General features: G+C 46.0%; 1 protein-coding gene across 1 annotated transcript in view; it reads left to right on the top strand.

Moving 5' to 3' along the window:
* Positions 1-22,596, top strand: part of CORO2B (coronin 2B) — a 92,196-nt gene that overhangs the window by 27,110 nt on the left and 42,490 nt on the right. Inside the window, exon 2 of the mRNA XM_081965222.1 lies at positions 9,201-9,401. Within this exon, the coding sequence (XP_081821348.1) occupies positions 9,201-9,401 (201 nt within the window). The remainder of the gene's footprint in view (positions 1-9,200; positions 9,402-22,596) is intronic.

Here is a 22,596-nt window from a genome sequence, read left to right as displayed (position 1 = left end):
TCACCTGAAGTTGAGGGTCCTCTTCCAGAGGTCAGTTGGGCATTTCCCCCTCCGAGGCCTCCCCCTTAGTTGGACTCTTTGTCACCTTCAGTTGGGGATCCTCCTCCGGAGATTGTTTGCCCTTTTCCTCTTCCAAGGCCTCCCCCTTGGTAGGACACTTCATCACTTTAAGTTGGGGATCCTCTTCCAGAGGCTGTTGGCCTAGATGACTTTTCTGTGCGGGCATCTGGGGCCCTCTCTTAACCACCGTGGCAATTGGTACACACGTTTGTTCTTCGGCAATTCCCTCCTCCGAGGCCTCCCCCTTGGTAGGACTCTTCGTCACCATAAGTTGGGGATCCTCTTCCAGAGGTCGTTTAGGCTTTTCCCCCTCCGAGGCCTTCCCCTTAGTTGGACTCTTTGTCACCTTAAGTTGGGGATCCTCCTCCGGAGAATGTCTGCCCTTTTCCTCTTCCGAGGCCTCCCCCTTGGTAGGACACTTCCTCACCTTAAGTTGGGGATCCTCTTCCAGAGGTTGTTGGCCCAGATGACTCTTCTGTGGTGGCATCTGGGACCCTCTCTTTACCGCCGTGGTGGTTGGTGTGCACGTTTGTGGCATTGGGGCTGGAGCCAAGCACTCTGACGCTCTGTGGCCAAGTTGACAACAATGGTGGCATTTAATTGGGCCCCACGAGGAATGGAACCTAGTTACATCTCTAAACTCAGGAACCGTTTCATCACACTGCCTTGCTCTCCAACTTGCAGCTGCCCCCTTGGTAAACCCTTCTTTCATGGTGGAGATTGCTTCTCTGTAGGAAGGTGGAGTAAGAACCTTTTGGGGCATTGCAGATGCACCTTGTCCCGCTTCCCATCTTGCAGGCCTGGCTTTGGTAATCCCTTCTTCCATGTTGGTGATTGCTACTCTGTAGGAAGGTGGGGTAAGAACCACTTGGGGCCTTGCAGGCGCACATTTTCCCGCCATCCACAATGCAGGCCTCTGTTTGGTAATCCCTTCTTCCATGGAGATTTCTTCTCTGTAGGAAGGTCTGGTAAGAACCTTTTTGGGCCTTGCAGGGGAGACTGGAACCGGTGGGGAGGTCAATCCCTCGGTTGGCCACTGCCCAGCTTTCTGCCATGGTGCCATCTGCTGAGGGAGGGCAGGTGCCCACTGGCATCCCTCCCATCCATGACCTGGGGTTAAGACCCATCCCGGGGTTGCCTGCTTCACAGGTTGCAGCTCAACCAATGATGGCTGGCTAAGGGGTTTTACGTGCCAAGGACCCTCCTGCTGGCTTGGAGGAGTTATGGGCCAAGTAGGTGCCCTCTGCTGGCTTGGAGCATTTCCCCATGCTGATGGCAAAGGAGTTTGTAAGTAGCATCTCTTCCATCCAAGTCCTGGGAGGAAAGCCCAATTTACTGCCCAATTTGCTTCATTTACTGGTTGCAGCCCCATTTGTGGTGGCTTGCAAGTGACAGATGCTGGAAAAATCCCTTCTTCCTGCCTCCTTTGAAATTCCCATTTTGAAAGGGAATCTTTCTCCCAGCTATTTGCGGGGTGTAAAGCCATTTCATTTATTGCCGTCTAGAAGGAGCCCAAACCTCTGTTCTAGGGTTTTTTTTCCCCCAAGACTTGTTTCCAAGCTGGGGGGGAAGGAGGGGGAGCATGCACTCACAATTTGCTGAAGAAATATTTCTGCCACCTTCCTTCGTCTTGTCGTGTCTCCTCCTGCATTCCTCCTGATGCAATTAAACTGGAAGCAGCATTCCATTGCCTTTGAAGTTCCGCGCTCAGCTTCTTATCACCAAAAGCTTCTCATTTATTCTTTGCTGATATTTACGCTGTCCCGGTCAGCATTGGGAATGCCGAGACCCCATCACCAGATCTTCCATCACCAGCCCTTCCCCCTTGATAGGGGGAGGGAGCTAGTGAAATATTTTAAAGTAGAGAGTTGAAATAATGTTAGCGTTCTAAATACCATGCAGAAATAAATCATTGTCCAAGGCAAAAACATCTTTAAAAGTCCAATTTATTCCACAGGCATGTTAGCACCTCTATGGAAATTTCAACTCTGAATTACATCCTGTAAGTTCACCCAGTTGAAAGTTCATGATCTCTCCCCACACCCACAAATCCATCACATGTTCCAATCATTATCTTCCACGCTGGCATGTACACCCATCTTCTTCCGGCCAGGTGTCGAGGTACTGAGACAAAAGATGACCTTGGCTTCTACAAAAGAATGTCAACAATCCATTCTACAATCCTACTCCTTTCTATTCCCCCCTCCCAACTACTACACTATTGAAACAGCATAGAGAATTATTAAAAAGTGTGGCAGGCCAAAGATCCTAAAAAGAATATAATTACAGGCCTGACAACGGAACTTCCTCTCCCAAAAAGGGCCACACGTTCTTGGAGTGGAGACACAGGGCAAGGCCCAGAGCCTGTCTTTAAGATATGTGCTCTGGCCCTGGAGGAGGAGTCAAGCCCAAGTCAAGCCTTGCAATCAGTAGGAGCTCTCCAAGGTCCTGCATATTCTGCCATCCCCTTGAGACTTCTAGTCCTGGGCAAAGTGAGAGCATACATTCCAACAAAAAAAGGGGACCTCTTCTTTTTGGCCAAAGAAGAGCCATTCAACGAGACAGAAGGCTTCTCTAGTCCCAAAGAGAAAAATGAAAAGGTTGGAAGGGATAAAAAGCCGGGATCCGATTTAAAACCTCCCCAAGAGGTTAGTCGAGGGGGCCTGCATAAATGCACCAATGTACTTATCATCCATGCCACTGTATTTTTATGTTTTTATGCTTTTCTTGATTTTGTTTGACAAATTATAATAAATAATAAATAAAATAAATAAATAAGAGATGGCTATCCAGCTTTTCTCAAGCACAACCAGGATGGGTTCTGCTATATATTATTATATTTATATTAGCTTTGTACAGTTCTTTTAATTGCATTTTAACCTCCTCCAAACTGTACATATTTCACTTCTTATTGTATTTTGTTATATTTTTATGGACTGTACACCGCCCCGAGTCCCTTTTGGGAGAGGGGGCGGTCTAGAAGCACCAAATATAAATAAATAAATAAATAAATATATAAATATATATGGTAGCTGCTCTTATTGTTCAACATTGTTTTGTAACATTCAACCTTCGTGCTGCTGAAGACCATTGTTTCCATCTACTCACCTGGCAGGGGAGATACCTTGATCATCATTATTTCTTATTCTGCCTTTTGGGAAGATAGGAAACAGTTCTGTACAGTGGTGGGATTAAAAAAAAATTAGTACCAGTTCTGTGGGCGTGGCTTGGAGGGCGTGGCAGGGGAAGGTTACTGCAAAATCCCCATTCCCTCCCAATCAGCTGGGACTCGGGAGGCAGAGAATAGGTGGGGGTAGGGGCCAGTCAGAGGAGGTATTTGCCAGTTCTCCGAACTACTCAAAATTTCTGCTACCGGTTCTCGAGAACTGGTCAGAACCTGCTGAATGCCACCTCTGGTTCTGTACCTTCTATATGACCCAGTTTTTAGTTCATATTGAAGGAGTATATGAATCAATATTGGCTATTTGCTTTTATTATGAATTCTTTATGTTACTATATAATTGTTACTGATTAAACCAATATTTGCTGTTTGCTACTGATATGATAGACTGCTAGAAATCATTTATTAAGAATTAAGCTTTGTTATTGGCTCCTGCTTATTATTGTATACTGTCAGAAATTAGTTATTTTTTAGCCTAGCGAATTGTAACCTTAATACTGGACAGCATTACTGCAAATGTTATCTCTTCTGCATCTTGCTTCTATGCTAGGGACATTCTTGAAAAAAATAAAAGAAATTGTTACACGGGAATGTCAGGCCCCATAGATAAAGGAACCAAACTAGTGAGTTTTCCTGGCTCATAAATCATTAAAGCATTCTGCCAAAAAACAACTTGGCAAAAGTGGGGCTGCCACCCCACTCCACAAGGCCATAGAAATCCTCCATAGATAAAGGTAGACAGAGACAGCAGCTTGAACAAAAGAACACTTTAAAGTTCACGTTGGTAACGAATCTTCGTCTCTGATTGGATTTGAAACTTTGTTTCTATCTGCCTAAAATGTATATAATACTCTGAGCCACTTTTGCAGTGGGTGGCTCTTCCTTACATGCATTTGTTTGTATGTTTGGGATATAGTTTTGTCACCCAGCTTTTGCTATACATAAAATCTGATATTTTCGCAAGCCTCATCTCAAGTCTCACTCTCTTTGGCATTTCAGTGGCTCAGGGAAACTGCTGAAACCTTACAATTTGATCCCTCAAGCCACAGATGAGTTTCCTGCACACTGAAATGTCCAGTGCTTTCACTTCCGCCTTCTGAGTCTTAAATCCCAGCCCTGCTCCTTCCTTTCCCTTCTCTGCACTGATTCCAGGTTCGCTGAATCTTCATGGCCCCCAAGCTCCCGTCTAACTCTGTTAGCATCCTTGTTGCTTCCGGGACAATGATACAGAATTTCACAGCCTCCATGAAGAGAGTTTCAACTCTCCTCTCTAGTTTACCAAGGGCAGGGGTGTCCAAACTTGGGAACTTTAAGACTTGTGGACTTCAACTCCCAGAATTCCCCAGCCAGCTATGCCCAAGTTTGGACACCCCTGACCAAGGGGATTTCTTGATTATCTTGCATCCAAATCCTAATTAGCTCCAATAATGTAACTTTTAAAAAAAACCAGCCATGGGGAGTTGATGAATAAGTATTATTTATTTATTTCTTTGGATTTCTAAACCGCCCCCTCTCCCAAAAAGGGACTAAAGTAGAGGCACTTTAGCATATTCTACAAAGGGGGGGGGGACTTGGGAGCACAGCTGCTCCAGGGTTCACTGGAATCCAGTCAGTGAATTTCAGATGCCCTCAAGCAACCCAATGACTCAGTTGATCCAAAGTTTGGGACTTCCCTCATAGATCAGACTCTTTTGGAAAACCTCCTCCTGATCCTCCTTCATTTCTTTAGAATACGATTCGTGCCGAACAACTGGAACATGGACGGTTCCCGACTGCAACTAGCAGCTGAACAAAAGAGGCTGACACAAATCAAACCGTTTCGTATGCAAGGCAGAGGGAGCAGCTTCTGATATTGAAATGTTTCTGCATGTGGATATGGCAGCGTACAAATGCATCATTCATGGGGCTGAATTTAGCCAATCGCATGAGAAACAGAGCTGCTTCGGGATGTTCACTCTCCCTGGAAATGGTCTCCTTTTGTCAGCCTCATGAAGGAACAGGCAGACGGAAGGGAGGAGAGAAATCAAAGCTTCAAAGGGTTCAAAAGGCCGACATTGGAATAAGTGGTTGCTTGGAATTTTAAAATGTAAATATAATGAATAGAATAGAATAACAGAAGGGACCTTGGAGGTCTTCTAGTCCAACCCCCTGCTTAGGCAGGAAACTCTAGTCTATACCCTTCCAGACAAATGGTTGTCCAATCTCAAACTTGTACCCTTCCAGTGTTAGAGCATTCACAACTTCTGGAGGCAAGCTGTTCCACTGATTAATTGTTCTCACTGTTAGGAAAGTTCTCCTTAGTTCTAAGTTGCTTCTCTCCTTGATTAGTTTCCACCCATTGCTGCTTGTCCTGCCTGCAGATGCTTTGGAGACTAGCTTGACTCCCTCTTCTTTGTGGCAGCCCCTCAAATACTGGAATCCTTCTATCTACGGTAGTAAACTAGTTTCTGCAACCATTCTTCATATGTTTTATCCTCCAGTCCCCTAATCATCTTTGTTGCTCTTTTCTGCACTCTTTCTAGAGTATCAACATCTTTTTTACATCGTGGCGACCAAAACTGAATGCCGTATTCCAAGTGTGGCCTTATAAAGTGGTACTAACCCTTCACGTGATCTTGATTCTATCCCTCTGTTTATGCAACCTAGAACTGTGTTGGCTTTTTTAGCAGATTGCACCTCTCTGGTAGACCATCACCCACATTTTGATGCATAGTCACTTTTGAATAATAGGAAGAGCACCAGTCTAGGAATTAAGAAAGATTCGGGAGTCCTGGGCATAAATTTGTTGCAGGAGGAAGACTCAGGTTCATGTCCACCCCCTAACATGGAAAGGTTTTGGGGAGCCTTGGATTCCTCTCTTCCTCAATCTTTGTGTGGGAATAAATCATGTAAGACATCTTGATTTCTCGTGGGGGGGGGGAGCAAATATAAATGCAAATAAGAGAATAATGGTTAATTGCAATACTGTGAATGCAGTATAATCTCTGTAGAAGTCATAGTGATCAGACTTGATTTTAGAGCACAATTTTAAAAAGTGGAAATTCTTTGCTAAGATTCTGGGCTAGTTGATGGGAACATATTTGTTGACTGAACAAATTCACAGAGTCTACCCCTGAGTCTAAGGCAAGCACCCGAAGCCCTCACCTCTTGCACCCGGAGCGGCTCTTTTCTTGGGTAGCGTCTGACTGTTTTCAACTTTCCTCCTATTGTAATATATTGATATTTTGGCCGTCAGCAACAAATGAAATTTAACTTCCTTCTTTCCTAAGAGCCTCGCTTTAAATGATCTAATCTCCTGAATTCACTACCAGACATTTGAGCTTTGCAGGAGTTTTGGGTTTGGTGGACAGTCTTGGATGGAGCTGGTCCTCCTTTTCCTTCTTTTGTTTTAGGGTGTGGGAATAGTGACCGTTGGCTGTAGTGTGTGGGAGTTCTCTCTGTCCTAGACTCTCATGTGGCCCCAAGGACTGGTTTTGTGCTCTTCCTCTTGGCCCCTGAAAGAGCCATTCATCCCATGAAGGAGACCCACCTCACCCAGCTCCCTTCAAGGCACTTCTAGCTCCTGCTGGCTTTTGTCACCCCAAAGAGCCTTCTAGAAAAACCAGGGCAACAGCCAGGTAGCTTCTGCTTGTATGTCCAGAACAAAAGATTAGTATTGTTTACAGCAGAGGTCTTCAAACTTGACTTAAAGTTGTCAAGTTTGGGGACCCCTGATTTAAACCATTCATTCTGTGAAAATTGCAATGCCTAGTGGTGAAGCATGGAGACGGGGTCATGTAATTGAGCCATTTGATTTATTTATTTATTTCTGTTGTGCTCTGGTCTTACTGGAGACAAAATATTAAACTCTCGCTTCCTGTCTAAGGCAAGCTTTACAGTGACGGGGGCGTCAAAGGCCGAGATTTTTAATCCTCAGATTTCTAGATGCAGAATGGCTTGCCTCCCACCCTGAAAGCCTCCTTGACTTCAGTGGAGTCGTCCTTCGGGAAGGGCAGGTAGCGGTTGTGGCAGTGAGGACCTTGCCCAGCTGATGTGCCAGTTTCAGCCCTCTTGGGAGCAGGAGGGTCTCGTGGCAGCAATTCCAGGCTCATCACTGCATAGCTGGCAAGCTGGGAGGTGGCTCTGGGGATGCCCGTAACAATTAAGATCAGCAAAATTCAAGAATAAATAACAATATGAATATGAAAGTGCTACAATATATTACATCAAGAAATAAAGAAAATGCCTTTCTGAATAATTCCGTTCTCTGAGGGGAAGCCGTCTCAGAGCAAAACAGCCCATCACAGAAATGTGTCGCCTAATCATTCGCTCCCAGAAAGTGTGGGACCATCAGGAGTACTTCCCTAAAAGACTTCAAGCCCTGTTTCTCAACCTCATTTTAAGAGGCAGGGACTTCAGTTCCCAGAAGTAAGTCCCCAGTCAACGTCTGGGAGTTGAAGTCCGTGCATCTTAAAGTTGCCAAGGTTGAGAAGCACTAACCCAGGGGTGTCCAAACTTGGCAACTTTAAGACTTGTGGACTTCAACTCCCAGTATTCCCCAGGAGTTGAAGTCCACAAGTCTTAAAGTTGCCAAGTTTGGACACCCCTGCACTAACCTAAAGGATGAGGCTGGTTCTGATGGGAGAAGTTGGTCCTGCAGGTACCCACAGGTGCCAAGCTAGTCCCTGAAATTATATCCAGTAACTAATGTAGGATCCACACAATCAGTGTCCTGGGCTCCTATCGCTGGGGGTTGGCAAATACGTGGGCTGTTCATTCTGGCCCAGTTGCAGTTTCCATATAGTCTTCCCATGTAAAGTATATTGCGGTAGCTCAGCCAGGTGATGCTGAGGGCGTGAATTACTGAAGCCGGGTCCTTCTGCTCAGATAAGGATGCAGCTGGTGCATATCTATTGATGTAAAGATCCCGATCGTATCCTGATCAGATCCCTGTAATAGTCTTTATAGTGTTCGCTTCAAGAAGCATTTAGAGATTTTGGTTTATAGCAAGGGAGATCCTGCCTTTGTGGGTGTTGTTATTCCAGCCCTGTTTTATCTGCACTGCCTTCCAGTCTCTTTCCAAACACATCTCCAATTGCAGATCTTCCCAACATCAAAGAGTCTGGCATAAAGATATTAAGAGGCCTGTTTTCTCTCACAAGACCCTTTCCTTCTGCTCAGAGAGCTCCTACCTCTTCCAAAACTACAGTGTTTATACATTTGGCCAGGGGTCCTTCCCACCCGTCTTGTGAAAGTTACTCCCTAAGATGTTTCGGGCCAGAACTCTCTTCTCTTAAGTTTTTGCAGTTGGCTGAAAAATAGGATTTCCATGAAGCTTTCAGTATGGGCTGGAGACTTTCTCCAGGCCTAAGGCCAAATTACGATATTCTAGGTTTTCATCTTATTATAGAGTATTGTTGTAATATTGAGGTTCATGACTGGACCTTTTCAGTAGGTCATTTGACTCTTCTTTTATAAAGAGAAGTGGAACATAAAATCTAAGTGCCCTCTGAGCGGTGAGTCTTCCGTTATGAGGGTCATGGAGGCCTTCTTGGAGAGAAGTCTGACATTGCTTTGTTAGCTTTGGTTTCCGGCAGATCCCCAGGAGTCCTTGAGCTCCTTGAAGTAGTATTTTCCTAAGTATTTACCTAAGGTGAGAAGGGACTCTGGGTTGAGACACTTCTGGTGGGTTGAAAGGATGTTTTCCTCTTTGAGGGGGATGCTGGGTTTTATTGCTTTAAATGGCTGAAGGGCGGGAGGCAGCCTCCTGCTCAGCCCAACTGAAATGTCTCTGAACTCTGAATTTTCTGCCTGAAGAGTTGTGGGAAACAGACAATGTTTTGGCCCAAACTCTGGTTCTTTTCATCTGCTTCGCTTGGAAGGCTCCCCTCCTGGGCTGCTCCATCCAAAGTGGAGTACAGTGGTGAGATTCTACTTGTACATAACAGCTTTGCTCACACAATGTCTGTTTCCTTGGCAGATGTCATGGCGGCCACAATATCGCAGTTCCAAGTTTCGAAACGTCTATGGCAAAGTAGCCAATCGAGAGCACTGCTTTGATGGGATTCCAATCACCAGGAACGTCCATGACAACCACTTCTGTGCAGTTAATACCAGATTCCTTGCCATAGTAACAGAAAGTGCTGGTGGGGGCTCTTTCCTCGTCATTCCACTGGAACAAGTAAGTATTGCTAAAGTATCATTATTATTATTATTATTGGAACAGAACTTGGTTGATCGCAGTTTTCAGTCTGGGAGAGAAATTACTTTTGTTTTACCTTCTGCAAACATTTTTTGTGGAGGGGATGAAACATATGAGGTGGAGGTGGGCACCGTATAATAGCCAGTCCCTGAGTGCTGGGCAAAAATAGGGGGATGGATACGGCAGAGATGTGGTGGAAGGGGGACTTCCATAAAAGATCTCCTGATAGAGCAACAGGAAGTGTGATGCTCTTCAGGTCACTTTAAGCAGCTATCAGAATAGTCAGAGAATAATTGTGAATATAACGTAACTTATCCCTGGTCGCTTAGCAACTGTTTGAAGTTACAGTGGATTTACAAAAGCTAATCACCTGATTCCAAAGTTACGACATCCAGAGAAAAACACCCATAGCCTGGATCCGAGATGGGCTGGATTCTCACCCGCTATCCCCTCTGTCTGCTGGCCAAAGCAGCTGTTTTGAAAGAAAGACTCTAAAAAGAGTGCAGAGAAGAGCAACAAAGAGGATTAGGGGACTGGAGGATAAAACATGAAGAACGGTTGCATGAACTGGGTATGTTTAGCTTAAGAGAAAGAAGGACTAGGGGAGACATGATAGCAGTGTTCCAATATCTCAGGGGTTGCCACAAAGAAGAGGGAGTCAAACTATTCTCCAAGGCACCTGAGGGTAGAACAAGAAGCAATGGGTGGAAACTAATCAAGGAGAGAAGCAACTTAGAACTGAGGAGAAATTTCCTGGCAGTGAGAACAATTAATCAGTATAACAGAAGTTGCCTCCAGAAGTTGTGAATGCCCCAACACTGGAAGTATTTAAGAAGATGTTGGATAGCCATTTGTCTGAAACGGTATAGGGTTTCCTGCCTAGGCAGGGGGTTGGACTAGAAGACCTCCAAGGTCCCTTCCAACTCTACTATTGCATTGTATTGTATTGTATTATTGCTATTTGGCACCTCATGCTGCAACTTTCCAGAGTGTGTTGGTGCCCCTCCCAACAGAGATTCAGTGAGCATCCTGCCGTGCATCTCCAAATCTGTTAGGAGGGGCCATGGGGCTGGCTGACCAGCAGATGGTGGCATCATCCCTGGTGCCAAGAAGGAGTGCTCAGGAGTCTTCAGTTCCACCCTGCCACCTGCTACTTTTATTCAAGCTGGCTGGATTAAACAATATCCTGTATGCTGAATTTGCCCCTGAGCCTCAAAGGTGCCTTCTTGAGTGAGGCCATTGCTTTCAAGTGCTTGGAACAGCCCCTCTCTCAAACACAGAGCTACCCTTCGGCCGCACTGCAGGGGTTAACATGAATAAGGTCTGGAAAAGCAGAGATATTGCTATAAATACAAAAAGCAGGCTAGTTGGAGCAATAGCCTTCCCTGTAATGATGTATGGGTGTAGGAGTCGGACACTAAGAACACTAAGAATGGCTGATCGAAGAAGAATTTGGCGCCTTTGAACCGTGGTGCTGGGGCAAATTACTGCGTATACCTTGGACAGCCAGAGTAAGTAACAAAGGGGCGTTAAATCGTATAAAACCAGAAACATCACTAGAAGCTAAAATCATTCGATTATATCTGAATTACTTTGGGGGTGTCATGCGTGTGAATTCATTGCAGAAGGCAGCAATGCTAGGAGTGGTTGGTGGAGCAAGAAGGAGCTTGACAAGACAGCATGGAGAGCACTATAAAGTCACAAAGAGTCAGACCCTAGATCAGGGGTAGTCTTAAAGTTCCCAAGTTTGGACACCCCTGCCCTAGATGGTTAAAAATAAAGTGAGGCTGCACTGTGTTGGCTTGACCTTCCCCTATCTCGGTGCTATGCGGAGTATAGGATTCGTAGTCCTACACGCTACACTCTATATCTCAGCTGCCAGATTCTTTGCCTGCAATTTTATGCAAATCATGGCAGGTAAATATTTAGCCCTTCCTGCTAAGATGGAGAAAATTCTTCCCGCAACCCCGGATGACCCCTGACCATTATGACTGCCTCCTTCATGTTAGAAACTGAAGGAGGAAAAGCTGTTTCTGAAGTCAGCGGTTGGGGAAAGGGTTCATACCTTTAGGCTTTTTCATAATTAATGGGAGGATTGGGAAAGTAAAATGACTTTATCTCTTTGCAATCAACTAAAGCCTCTTGAAGTGAACAGCTTTCTAATTAATATGCTTCTATATTTAGCAGAAATAAATTAAGGTAACCTAGAAACTACTGAAAGGAACAGATTAAACTCAGAAATCTAACTTTCTTGACATTATGTTCTTACTGGCTTTTATGAAAATGACTCCCTTATCATGATTTCCCACCCCCACCCACCCCCCGGCCACAATATTTCTTCCTCTTGCGGGAATATGTTCTCCTGCCAAGAGATCAGAAATCTTAGCTACTTATACTTTTTTTAAAAAAAACCCAGCTTCCGTGTACTTAGTCAGGAGCCAAAAAACACCCACTCAGCACACTTCAAGCAACTACAGAGATATTTTTTTAAAAAACAACTCCTGCAAGAAACTCTTTAAAATGTGCCCAAGAGCTGCCAGTTCCTCCGCAAAGGCCGGGTCAGACAAGGATGAGGGCAAAGAACCCCTGCAAATTCTCCCGCACACAAGGATTATGACCTCATTGGTCAAGGACATGGGGCAGCCAGTCAGCAGGCAGAGCTCATGCAGTATTTGGGTGAAAACTTCCTTCCTTTGAAAAAAATATATGCCCACATCTCATCTACCCTCCCTCTTTCTTTCTTTCTTTCTTTCTTTCTTTCTTTCTTTCTTTCTTCTTCTTTTTATAATAATTTTTATTGTTTTTGTCTTTTCATTACATATTACAATCTTTATATCAACAGTTTGTACAATCTTTGTACAATCTTTCTTTCTTCTATCTATCATTATCTCTTCATCCATCACCTATCAGCCACAATTCATATGCTTGTCTAAACTCAATGCAAACCTTTAATAGAAGCTGGCCACTAACTTCTGTTTGCCCCAGGGAGAAGCATGGTTGAGTGGCAACTTGAAACAATGGATTCCTTAGACACAAAGCTACCTAAGATCTGTCCCACAGAAAGAAGGAGGGTCAAAATGTCCAGGCCCTTCTTTCAAGCCATGCCTGGGGCTGCTGGCTCAGAAAAGAGGATATTTTTGTGGCAGAGAAAGCAGCAGCAGGAAGGAAGACAGACAGACAACAGACAGTCTTGTAGTTGTCTGGAAGAGCTTTGATTTGGCATCGGCTGGGCAGCCTGTTACTAACTTGAAAGTGGAGCCTCAGGATTAGACAAAGCTCTGTTGTACCAGGAGGGGTTTGCCCACAAAAGCCAGGATTAGTATCCTTAGCCGCTGACAAGAAGATCCAAAGGGAACGAGATGGTGGGGTGGCTAAGATCAATTTCCTTCCTTCTAGAATATTAATCTGAACCAAACTGGGCAGTGCAATTAAAACGCTGAATGTACTTCAGCTGGCTGGTCCCTCACCATCCTGCCAATGTGGAGGGCATTAGAGAGCATGGGGTTTGCATCCATGGAACCTCAACTCAATCCATGAGACCTCCGGAGAAAGCAGAAGCAGAATCCTGGGTTGGATTCCCACAGTCGCTCCCTTCTCCGTGAAGACAACCACGTTCAGGACACAGTAGACCAGCAATGAATTTCAGTGTCTGTTGTGGAACAAGGGGTAAAGGAACGAGTGGTGAAAAAGAAAATATATTCAGAAGTGACTTCCAACCTTCAGCACCGCTATAAACAAATTTAGTGACTATTCATCTCTTTACAAATATTTATCTCTTCAACTCACATAAAAAACCCAACTTTATATCCCTTCCTTTTACTTAATGTGTATTCATTCAAGATATTGAATATTTGATTTCATTTCTTCATTTAGCTCTTTAAGACTTTAACGGTTCTCTTTTATAAAACCAACAAGAAAATTGTCCAGCCACTCTCTTGGTTTATCATATCATCACCTTTTGAATTTTAAAACAACAATCAATTTCTTCTGCAGAGCCAGTGAAAAACCCTTTTCCAGGTCATCTCTTGGTCTGTCAGTTTCTGAAATCTACTTTCAAGGCCAACTCTATCTTGTCAGATGACATTTGTTCTACATCTGTCATTTCTCCAAAAACATATTTGGACCCAGTCTATCCGCAGAAACAAATATCATTATTGATATTAATATTGTGTCTACTATTTTCTGATTCAGTTTTCCAAAGTTTTGTTTCAGTAAATTTATTTTTATAAAGTTTTGCACCATTTTAAATCTTTCCCCTACCTATAAACTTTAGTCGGGAGAGGGAGAGGGAGAGGGAGAGAGGGTGTGTGTGTGTGTGTGTCTTAGCCTTTCACCCAAGATTTGTCCTTCAGTCCCTGTCTAGAAGAAGAGACAGGGAGCAACTTTGGAGTTTCCTGCCTCAAGCCCGGAATTGCAACCTCAAGAAATGTTGTGCAAATCCTGAACGACAGCTGTAGCTCTGTGCCAGTGCAGCCTTATGTCCAAGGAAGGCTCTAATGAGACACAGCCTCCTAAAACCACACAGAGATATGAATGTGAATGTGTCAGGAAGGGAAATAAAGGGAAATAAGGGAAGGCAGCAATATGACGGACATATTTCCAGATAAATTCAATACTTTCAGAGCCTTGGCAAACCTGTCATACATCAAGTCATGCATTGACTGAATCAAGTCTTGGGGTTCATTGCAGAGGAGATTTTGGAGGGGGATTTGGGATTTGTGCTTGGATTTTCATTTTCGTTTTATTAAATTTATAGGCCGCCCCCTCTCCCCGAAGGGACTCGGTCAGAGGCCTTTGCCATTCCTTCTCCTGGCCAGGTTCTGATTCGTTCTTGGGTTGAGCATTTATCTTCAGTCTTTGCTGAATGTGGCGACACATGCTGGCAGCCTCTTGGGCGAATCTGATGGCTGCTTAGTCTGCTTGAGGGCGATGCTCCTTCTATGGCAAAACCCATAATCCTATTGACCCGTTATGGAATTACAAAAGGCTTCTGACTTCTAGCATGTTCCCCTTGGATTCAGTATGGCTGCATAGGAGAGGCGCTCTTTGGAAACCTCTCTGCTTGGAAACTGTTTGTCAGATGCTTTAGGGCAGAGCTCTCCAACCTTGGCAACTTTAAGACTTGAGGACTTCAATTCCCATAGTCGAAGTCCACAAGTCTTAAAGTTGCCAAGGTTGGAGAGCCTGCTTTAGGGGACTTTCTCATGCCATAACAAAACAGTCCCCTCAAAGGTGTCTCCTGAGGAGAGCTCTTCTACTTGCAATTGTTTCCTGTGATTCCCGGTCATCTTTCAAGATCTGGAGAGCTGGGTCATGCTTCTTCTTTCTTTGTCCAAACTGTCCAACTATTTCCTGCTCACCTCTCTCACCCATTCTAAGGGTAAGAGTTTGGTGGCCACCTGGACCTAGGAATTTGACATCTTTAGTTCTGCATGGGGTTGCATTTTCCTAGACTGACCCAGAGGTCCTTCTGGACTCACAGCTCTTTCTCAAAGGAGAGAGAGCAGTTGTGGCCAGAAGAGTCTTTGCACCACTTGCGCCCATTCCTAGATCAGTCACTCAGTCACTCATGCCCTGATCACTCGAGGACCATGTCACTAGATCCACTGTATGGAATACTGTAATGCTCTCTACAGCCTTTGAAGAGTATGCAGAAGCTTCATTTTGTGCAAAATGCAGCAATGCCAGCAGTTGTGCGTGCACCAAGATCTGCGTGCATTACAGGTTGCTCCATGAGCTGCCTTGGTTACCAGTTTGATTTGTTTCCAATTCAAGATGCTGGTAATAACCTATAAAGCCCTATATGGGCTTGGTTTGGTTATTTGAGCAACTGTTCCTCCCCAGTGACCAGAGCTGGGTTGCTCCTGGTTTGGTCCGGCTGAACTGGTAGGCTCCACCCACCCGCCTGGATGCTTCGGACATGCACAGAAGCATTGTGTGCACGCTGGAGCGCACCCAAACTGGTAGCAAAAAATTTGGCAACCCATTTCTGCCAGTGACATCTACTCACCATACCAGGCTGAGCAGAAGAAGCTTGCTGCAGGTATTGTCCTATCTCAGATTAGATTAACAGAATTGGAAGGGACCTTGTAGGTCATCTAGTCCACCCCCCCGCCCAAGCAGGAGACCCTACACCATTTCTGAGAAATGGTGGTCCAGTCTCTTCTTGAAAGCCTCCAGTTATGAAGCTTCCACACAACTTCCGAAGGGAACTTCTGTTCCATCGGTTGATTGCTCTCACTGTCAGGAAATTTCTTCTAATGTCCAGGTTGAATCTCTCCTTGGCCAGTTTCCATCTATCCAAAGATATCTAGATAATCCATTTCATCCATGGTTCTCCTCAGCTGCAGAGCGATCACCTTCTCAATAATCCTATGCAAAAGAGAAGAGTGGTAAATGGTTACTGAAGACTGTTAGTCCAAAGGCAGCCTCTTGAGGAAGAGGAGGAGGAGGAGGAGGAGCAGGCCACCTCTTTCCAGACTGGAGGCACCATCTCCTCCATCAAAAAGGCAGACATTGTCATGGAATGTGCACCCACAGGAATAGAAAGCTTTTCCAGAGAGAGGTCTGGATTAAGAGACTGTGCAGTCCAGAACTGGAGGGTAGAGTGAGGGAAGAAATTCAGGGTAATCACATCCTAGAAGAGGGGTGTCAAACTCAAGGGCCAAGGGCCGGATCCGGCCTGTAGGGTGCTTAGATCTGGCCCACGGGGCCCCCTTGGAAACAGTGAAGGACTGGCCCAGGGTGCCTCTGCCAGTGAAAACAGGCTCCTGAGCTCTGTTTTTAGTTGACAGCCTCCTGCAACTCTCTGCCAGTGAAAACAGAGCTCAGGAGGGCCCTGTGCATCGAGGGCAAAACCAGATCTCGCTAATTCCTGTGCAAACCCACATAATTAAAGTATAGATTCTCCCTCCCCCTATTAGAGTTGGTCACATCGCCCAATTGAGTCTCATTGTGTCGTTATGAGAAAAAGTCTTTGGCAAACACCTGTCGGAGTGTCCTTGGCTGGGAGTTGAATTCTGGGAGTTGAGGTCCACGTGTTTTAAAGCAGGGGTGTCCAAACTTGGGAACTTTAAGACTTGTGGACTTCGACTCCCAGAATTCCCCAGCCAGCATGGCTGGCTGGGGAATTCTGGGAGTTGAAGTCCACAAGTCTTAAAGTTCCCAAGTTTGGACACCCCTGGTCTAGACAGTTACTTATCTGAAGTGCTACAGGTTCTCCTGCTTGAGCAGGGGGCTGGACTAGAAGACCTCTAAGGTCCCTTCCAGCTATTCTATTCTCTTCTCTTCTATTCTATTCTATTCTATTCTACTCTCTGTTGCATTCTGCAAGTTCATTGATGGAGGTGGCCAGCCAATCTAATGAATGAATGAAAGAGGACTTCTGAAGAATCAAGAGGGAGGGTAACCCCAACTTTCTCCCCGTGAATATAAATGTTTCTCCGAACTATGGGAACAAGAAATGTGGCGCTGTCCTCTCTTGAGGGACAAACTCCCCACCCCCCAAGTGCAAGAGCCTGGGGGGGGGGCTCTATCAGTGTGGCATTTTCACCCATTTTGCCCAGAGGCTCCGTGCAGAAAAGCCAGCTCCCTCCCTGATACGCTCTTCAATGTTTAGCAAATGGATGGGAAAAGGCTCTGTGATTTCACACTGTTGATTGGAAGAAAACCACTGAAGCAGAAGCAGGCTAAGCTCATTCTACCCCCTCCCCCCCCCATTGAAAGCCAACCTCCTGCAAACCCCACTGACCATTTTGGTGGTGTCAGCCCATCGTCTCCCACCCCCTGCACACAAAGGAAACCACCAGACGGTTGACCCTCCCTGCCCCCTGCCTACCTCTCTCGGCCCATTTCCCCAAATGTTTTCCAAGGCCCTGGGAAGGCTCTCTTGTTTTCAGGGCTCCGCCAGGAATGGGGGTGGTGGTGGGACGTCCGCAGGCCTTGGGCAGTTTTCTCACTGCACAGTTGCCCAATGGAGACACTTGGGAGTTTGACCTTTTAAAGGGGAAAATGTTCCTTTGGAGAGAGAACAGTGTGAGCTAAGAAAAGGACCCAGCAGTGCAATGACTTTTGCTGGTGTGGGGAGAGGAAGCTCATGTCCTCTGACCAGAAAATGGTCAGGCTGTTTTCCAAAGCACCCGAAGGCCAGACAAGGAATAATGGATGGAAACTGAACCTGGAAACAAGGAGGAATTTTCCGCCAGTGAGAGCAATCAACCCATGGAACAGAAGTTGCCTTTGGAAGTTGTGGGAGCTTCATCCCTGGAGGCTTTCAAGAAGAGATTGGACTGCCATTGGCCAGAAATGGTGTAGGGTCTCCTGCTTGGGTGGGGGGTTGGACTAGATGGCCTCCAAGGTTCCTTCCAACTCTGTTCATCTGTAATCTGTAGTAAATCCTCCATCCTTCAGATTGAATAAAGGAAGCCAGGGAGTGAAGGAGCCAAGGCCTCTTCTCAGAAAACTGAGGACAGGAGCCTTGGCTGGACATTTCCAAACAGCCCCCAGCTTCAATCCTTTTGTACAGCACCAAACCAAATTGGTGCTCCTTTGTACCAAAAACAGCCAGCTGGATGCCTTTGCTTGCTATGGTTTCTTCTGGTAGAGTGGAAAAAAGACCTGGACTGCAGAGGTGGCATTTAGCAGGTTCTGAGCAGTTCTGGAGAACCGGTAACGGACATTTTGAGTAGTTTGGAGAACCGGCAAATGCCACCTCGTACTGGCCCCGCCCCCATCCATTCTCTGCCTCCGAGTCCCAGCTGATTGGGAGGGAATGGGGATTTTGCAGTAACCTTCCCCTGCCACGCCCACCAAGCCACAGAACGAGTAGTAAAAAAAATTGAATCCCACCCCTGCTGGATTGGTTACAGTGAGGGAGGTGTTAGGGTGGCATCTCCAGAAGATCTGCCCTGGGGAAGGTGCCAAAACAGAAGGCAGATCAGGCAGGAATTCATACAGAGGGGAACCAGCCCCTTGGCGATGTTTCCCCAGAGCATTTTAGTAGTAGATACTGTATTCTATCGCCTCAGTTTAGCTGAATGGAGCCCTCAAGACCTTAAAAGCCAAACTAGACACAAGTGTTGTGTGAGTGCACTAAATGGAACTTCCATATACTGAAATAGTTTGCAGCCATAGGAAGAGCTCTACTTGTTGCAATAGGGCCATTCCTGAAATGCAAATAACATGTTTTGGAGCTTTCCGGAGATTGGCAAGGCAAGAAGAGTTAAATTCCTCCCCTCTCCCTTCCCATCCCTGCTCAGCCTCTGCTCCACTGGCGTTTGCATAAGAAGACTTGGCCTTGTCCACACTGGAGACCAAAGGGCTGGTATTTCCCGCAATCAGTGGCCAACGTGGGTTTAAATAACTGGCATCGAAGACGCCATTCTCCTTCTCCTCCTCCTCCTCCTCCTCCTCCCCTTCCTCACGCCAAGAGAACTGGGCAAAGGAGAGAATGGATCCCCCAGCAACTTCCCCTCCTCGGGTAGCTGCCTGTGGAAAAAGCCAGCCTCAGTTGCTACCCTGGGAGGGGGCAGCAGGGGTCCAGGACAGGGGCTTGAGCAACATTTCCAGTTGATAGCTCAAAGGCGCAGTAAGCTGTCACTTATAGGTGGCCCTGAACCTTCTGATCATCACTAAGTTTGCTCAGCCTCTGCCCCAAATAGTCCAAAGCAGCGATTCTCAACCTCGGCAGCTTTCAGATTTGGCTGGGGAATTCTGGGAGTTGAGGTCCACGTGTCTTAAAGCAGGGGTGTCCAAACTTGGGAACTTTAAGACTTGTGGACTTCAACTCCCAGAATTCCCCAGCCAGCTATGCTGGCTGGGGAATTCTGGGAGTTGAAGTCCACAAGTCTTAAAGTTCCCAAGTTTGGACACCCCTGTCTTAAAGTCACCAAGGTTGAGAAACACCGGTCCAAAGGATGGGGACGTATAGAACGATCCTTCTGAGCACCTTCCAGCCCACCCCCCAATCCATTGCAGTATTTTGGGGCCGCAGAAGATGGGTTCATAGTTTTGTGGCTGTTTCTGTCACTTACGTTACCGGGAGAAAATGTCAGAATCCAAATTGCTAAGTGGAAAACTGGCAAGGGGACGCAGCAGCAGCATTGGCATGCCTTGGAATCTGCCGGATAGCAACAGCAATAGGACTTAGATTTATATACCACTCCGCAGTGCTTGACATCCCCCCTCTAAGCGGTTCACAGAGTCGGCACATTACACCCAACAAGCTGGCTCCATATTTTATTGACCGCAGAAGGCCAGAAGGCTGAGTCATCCTTGAGCCAGTGAGAATTGAACTGTTGGCATAATGAGCCTGCAACATTGCATTCTGACCCCTCTGCTAGCACAGCTCTTCCAAGAGGGTCTTAGCCTAGGTAGAATGGCATTTTGGCGGCAGGGGGAAGAAGGGCAGCCAGGTGGGAGGGGGGCAGAGGTCCCACATGAGCATCAACTGAGCAGCCCATGTGCCCCATCAGCAGGATCCTCCTCAGGAATAGCAGCGCATGCAAGGCCAGAGGTATGCTCCATGGGCAGAGCGAAGGTTGCTCAGTCCTGCTGCCCAAGGCCAGAGCGCCCTGCAGAGCAAGCCCCAAGGATGAGGGTGAGAAGGATCTCCGTACCAGCCTGCCAGAGTGGAGGCTTTGCCTATGGCAAGTGACAGCCTTCACAGCATGGCTGGTGGCACTTTTTTTTTTGACAGAGCTCAAGAATAACAGAGTTGGAAGGGACCTTGGAGGTCTTCTAGTCCAGCAGTCTGCAACCTTGGCAACCTTAAGCCTGGCAGTCTTCAACTCCCACAATTCCCCAGCCCCTTTTGGGGGGATTCTGGATGTTGAAGTCTGCCAGGCTTAAAGTTGCCAAGGTTGCAGACCCCTGTTCTAGTCCAACCCCTGCTCAAGCAGGGGACCCTGCACCTTTTCAGGTAAATAGTTGTCCAGTCTCCTTAAAATCTTCCAGTGTTGGAGGCAAGTCATTCTACTGTTTAATGGTTCTCACTTTTCAGGAAATTTCTTCTTAGATCTACAATAGGTTACTTCTCTCTTGATTAATTTCCATCCATTGCTTCTTGTCCTGCTTTGCACTGTGGTGCTTCTTGACAAAATATCCACCACATTGTGTCCAAATGTCCATCAAGAGCCCAATGTCTCATTTTTTCAACATAGACCACCCTGTCCAGGGTGGCTGGTTGGGTGGACTGGACATTGATCTACTATAAGTCCATGTATTTGCCATACGCTAAATAAATAAATGTCCTGCTTTATTTGACCCTTTGATTTATACAATACAATACAATAAAATAGCAGAGTTGGAAGGGACCTTGGAGGTCTTCTAGTCCAACCCCCTGCCTACGCAGGAAACCATATACCGTTTCAGACAGATGGCTATCCAACATCTTCTTAAAGACTTCCAGTGTTGGGGCATTCACAACTTCTGGAGGCAAGCTGTTCCACTGATTAATTGTTCTAACTGTCAGGAAGTTTCTCCTCAGTTCTAAGTTGCTTCTCTCCTGGATTAGTTTCCACCCATTGCTTCTTGTTCTACCCTCAGGGGCTTTGGAGAATAGCTTGACTTCCTCTTCTTTGTGGCAACCCCTGAGATATTGGAACACTGCTATCATGTCTCCCCTAGTCCTTCTTTCTATTAAACTAGACATACCCAGTTCCTGCAACCGTTCTTCATATGTTTTAGTCTCCAGTCCCCTAGTCATCTTTGTTGCTCTTCTCTGCACTCTTTCTAGAGTCTCCATATCTGTTCTACATCGTGGTGACCAAAACTGAATGTAGTATTCCAAGTGTGGCCTTACCAAGGCTTTATAAAGTGGCATTAACATTTCACATGATCTTGATTCTATCCCTCTGATGATGCAGCCTAGGACTATGTTGACTTTTTGGCAGCTGCTGCACACGGCTGGCTCCTATTTAAATGGTCGTCCACTAGGACTCCAAGATCCAGAGAATTTACACCAGAGAATAATAAAACTCTTCCAGCTAAAGAGTCTTCATTTTACAAAAAAAAAATCCGTGCAGGATTTTAATGTTAGATGTGATTACAGTTAGTCCTTGAGTTAGGACTATAATGGAGGCTGCCCATCATGGTTGTAAGCAGCGATGGTCATAAAGCAGGTCATCCACATGATCAACCCAATTTACAATTTTTTGTGGCGGGGGCAAAGCGAATGCCATGGTTCTTAAGCCAACACTGCGGTCATTAAGTGAACCAATGGTTAACGCTTCATGCTGAAAAGTAGAAGTAAATGCCAATTTTGGGCAAAACCATCATAAAATGCAGTCACATGACCAAAGGATGCTGCAGCAGCCATAAAAGCAAGGAGGTTGCAAATGCTCAGGGTCCCAAATGTGGTCACATGACCATGCGGGGAGGAGAAGGAGAAAAGACAGGTAAGCCCAGCCACCACCATCACCCACCCGCCCACCCATCTTAGGGGCAGAGTGGGGGCAGCACGGTGCACTGCTGTCCTTGAAAAATGGCTGGGGGGCATCTTTGTACCAGGGAAAGCAAGTTCTCAAACGGTTTATTCATGCAAGGAACTGAAAGTTACTCAGTGCTTTTGCTGCTTCAGGCAATGAAGCCTCTTTCTCTGATAGTAGCACCAACAGCTGCAGAGAGTTTGAGTGGAGGAACAGATGGAGGGGAGACACCATCTTTCGAGGGAAGGAGCAGAAAGAAGAAAAAAGACCTTCCCATCATTGCAGCTGCTCTCAAAGCTCAAGAGAAAAAAACATACGGCGTGGCTGGACGGGCGTATTTCCTGCCTATTCCTTCTGCTACTGCAGGAAAGGGCAGGCTCTGGTGCCTCCAGAATCAGGGCCCAGAAGTTCACACCCTTTAGTCTGGGGCTGAGATGGAATTGCTCTGGCTGCAGCTGGCAAAAGGCAGTAGGAGCTGCTGGGCCAAGCCTCTGCACATTATCCTACACTTCTGTCAGTACATCCTTCCGTAGCTTCTTAAAAGCCCATCTTAGAGGTAATGAATAAAGAAAGGAAAGGGAAAAAGTAAAAGAACGTTGCTAGGCGTATACTACAGGCCACCCAACCAAGCAGAAGAAAAAGACAAACATTTTGCTAAACAATTAACAAATGTATGTACAAAATAAACCACAGTAGAAATGGGAGACTTTATCTACCCTGGTATCAACTGTGAGACAAACTCTGCAGCA

Source organism: Natrix helvetica (genome assembly GCF_964273705.1).
Source record: "Natrix helvetica genome assembly, chromosome: 12".
Taxonomy (NCBI): domain Eukaryota; kingdom Metazoa; phylum Chordata; class Lepidosauria; order Squamata; family Natricidae; genus Natrix; species Natrix helvetica.
The sequence above is the reverse complement of the archived record's forward strand: the minus strand, read 5'-3'. Positions and strand labels throughout refer to the sequence as shown.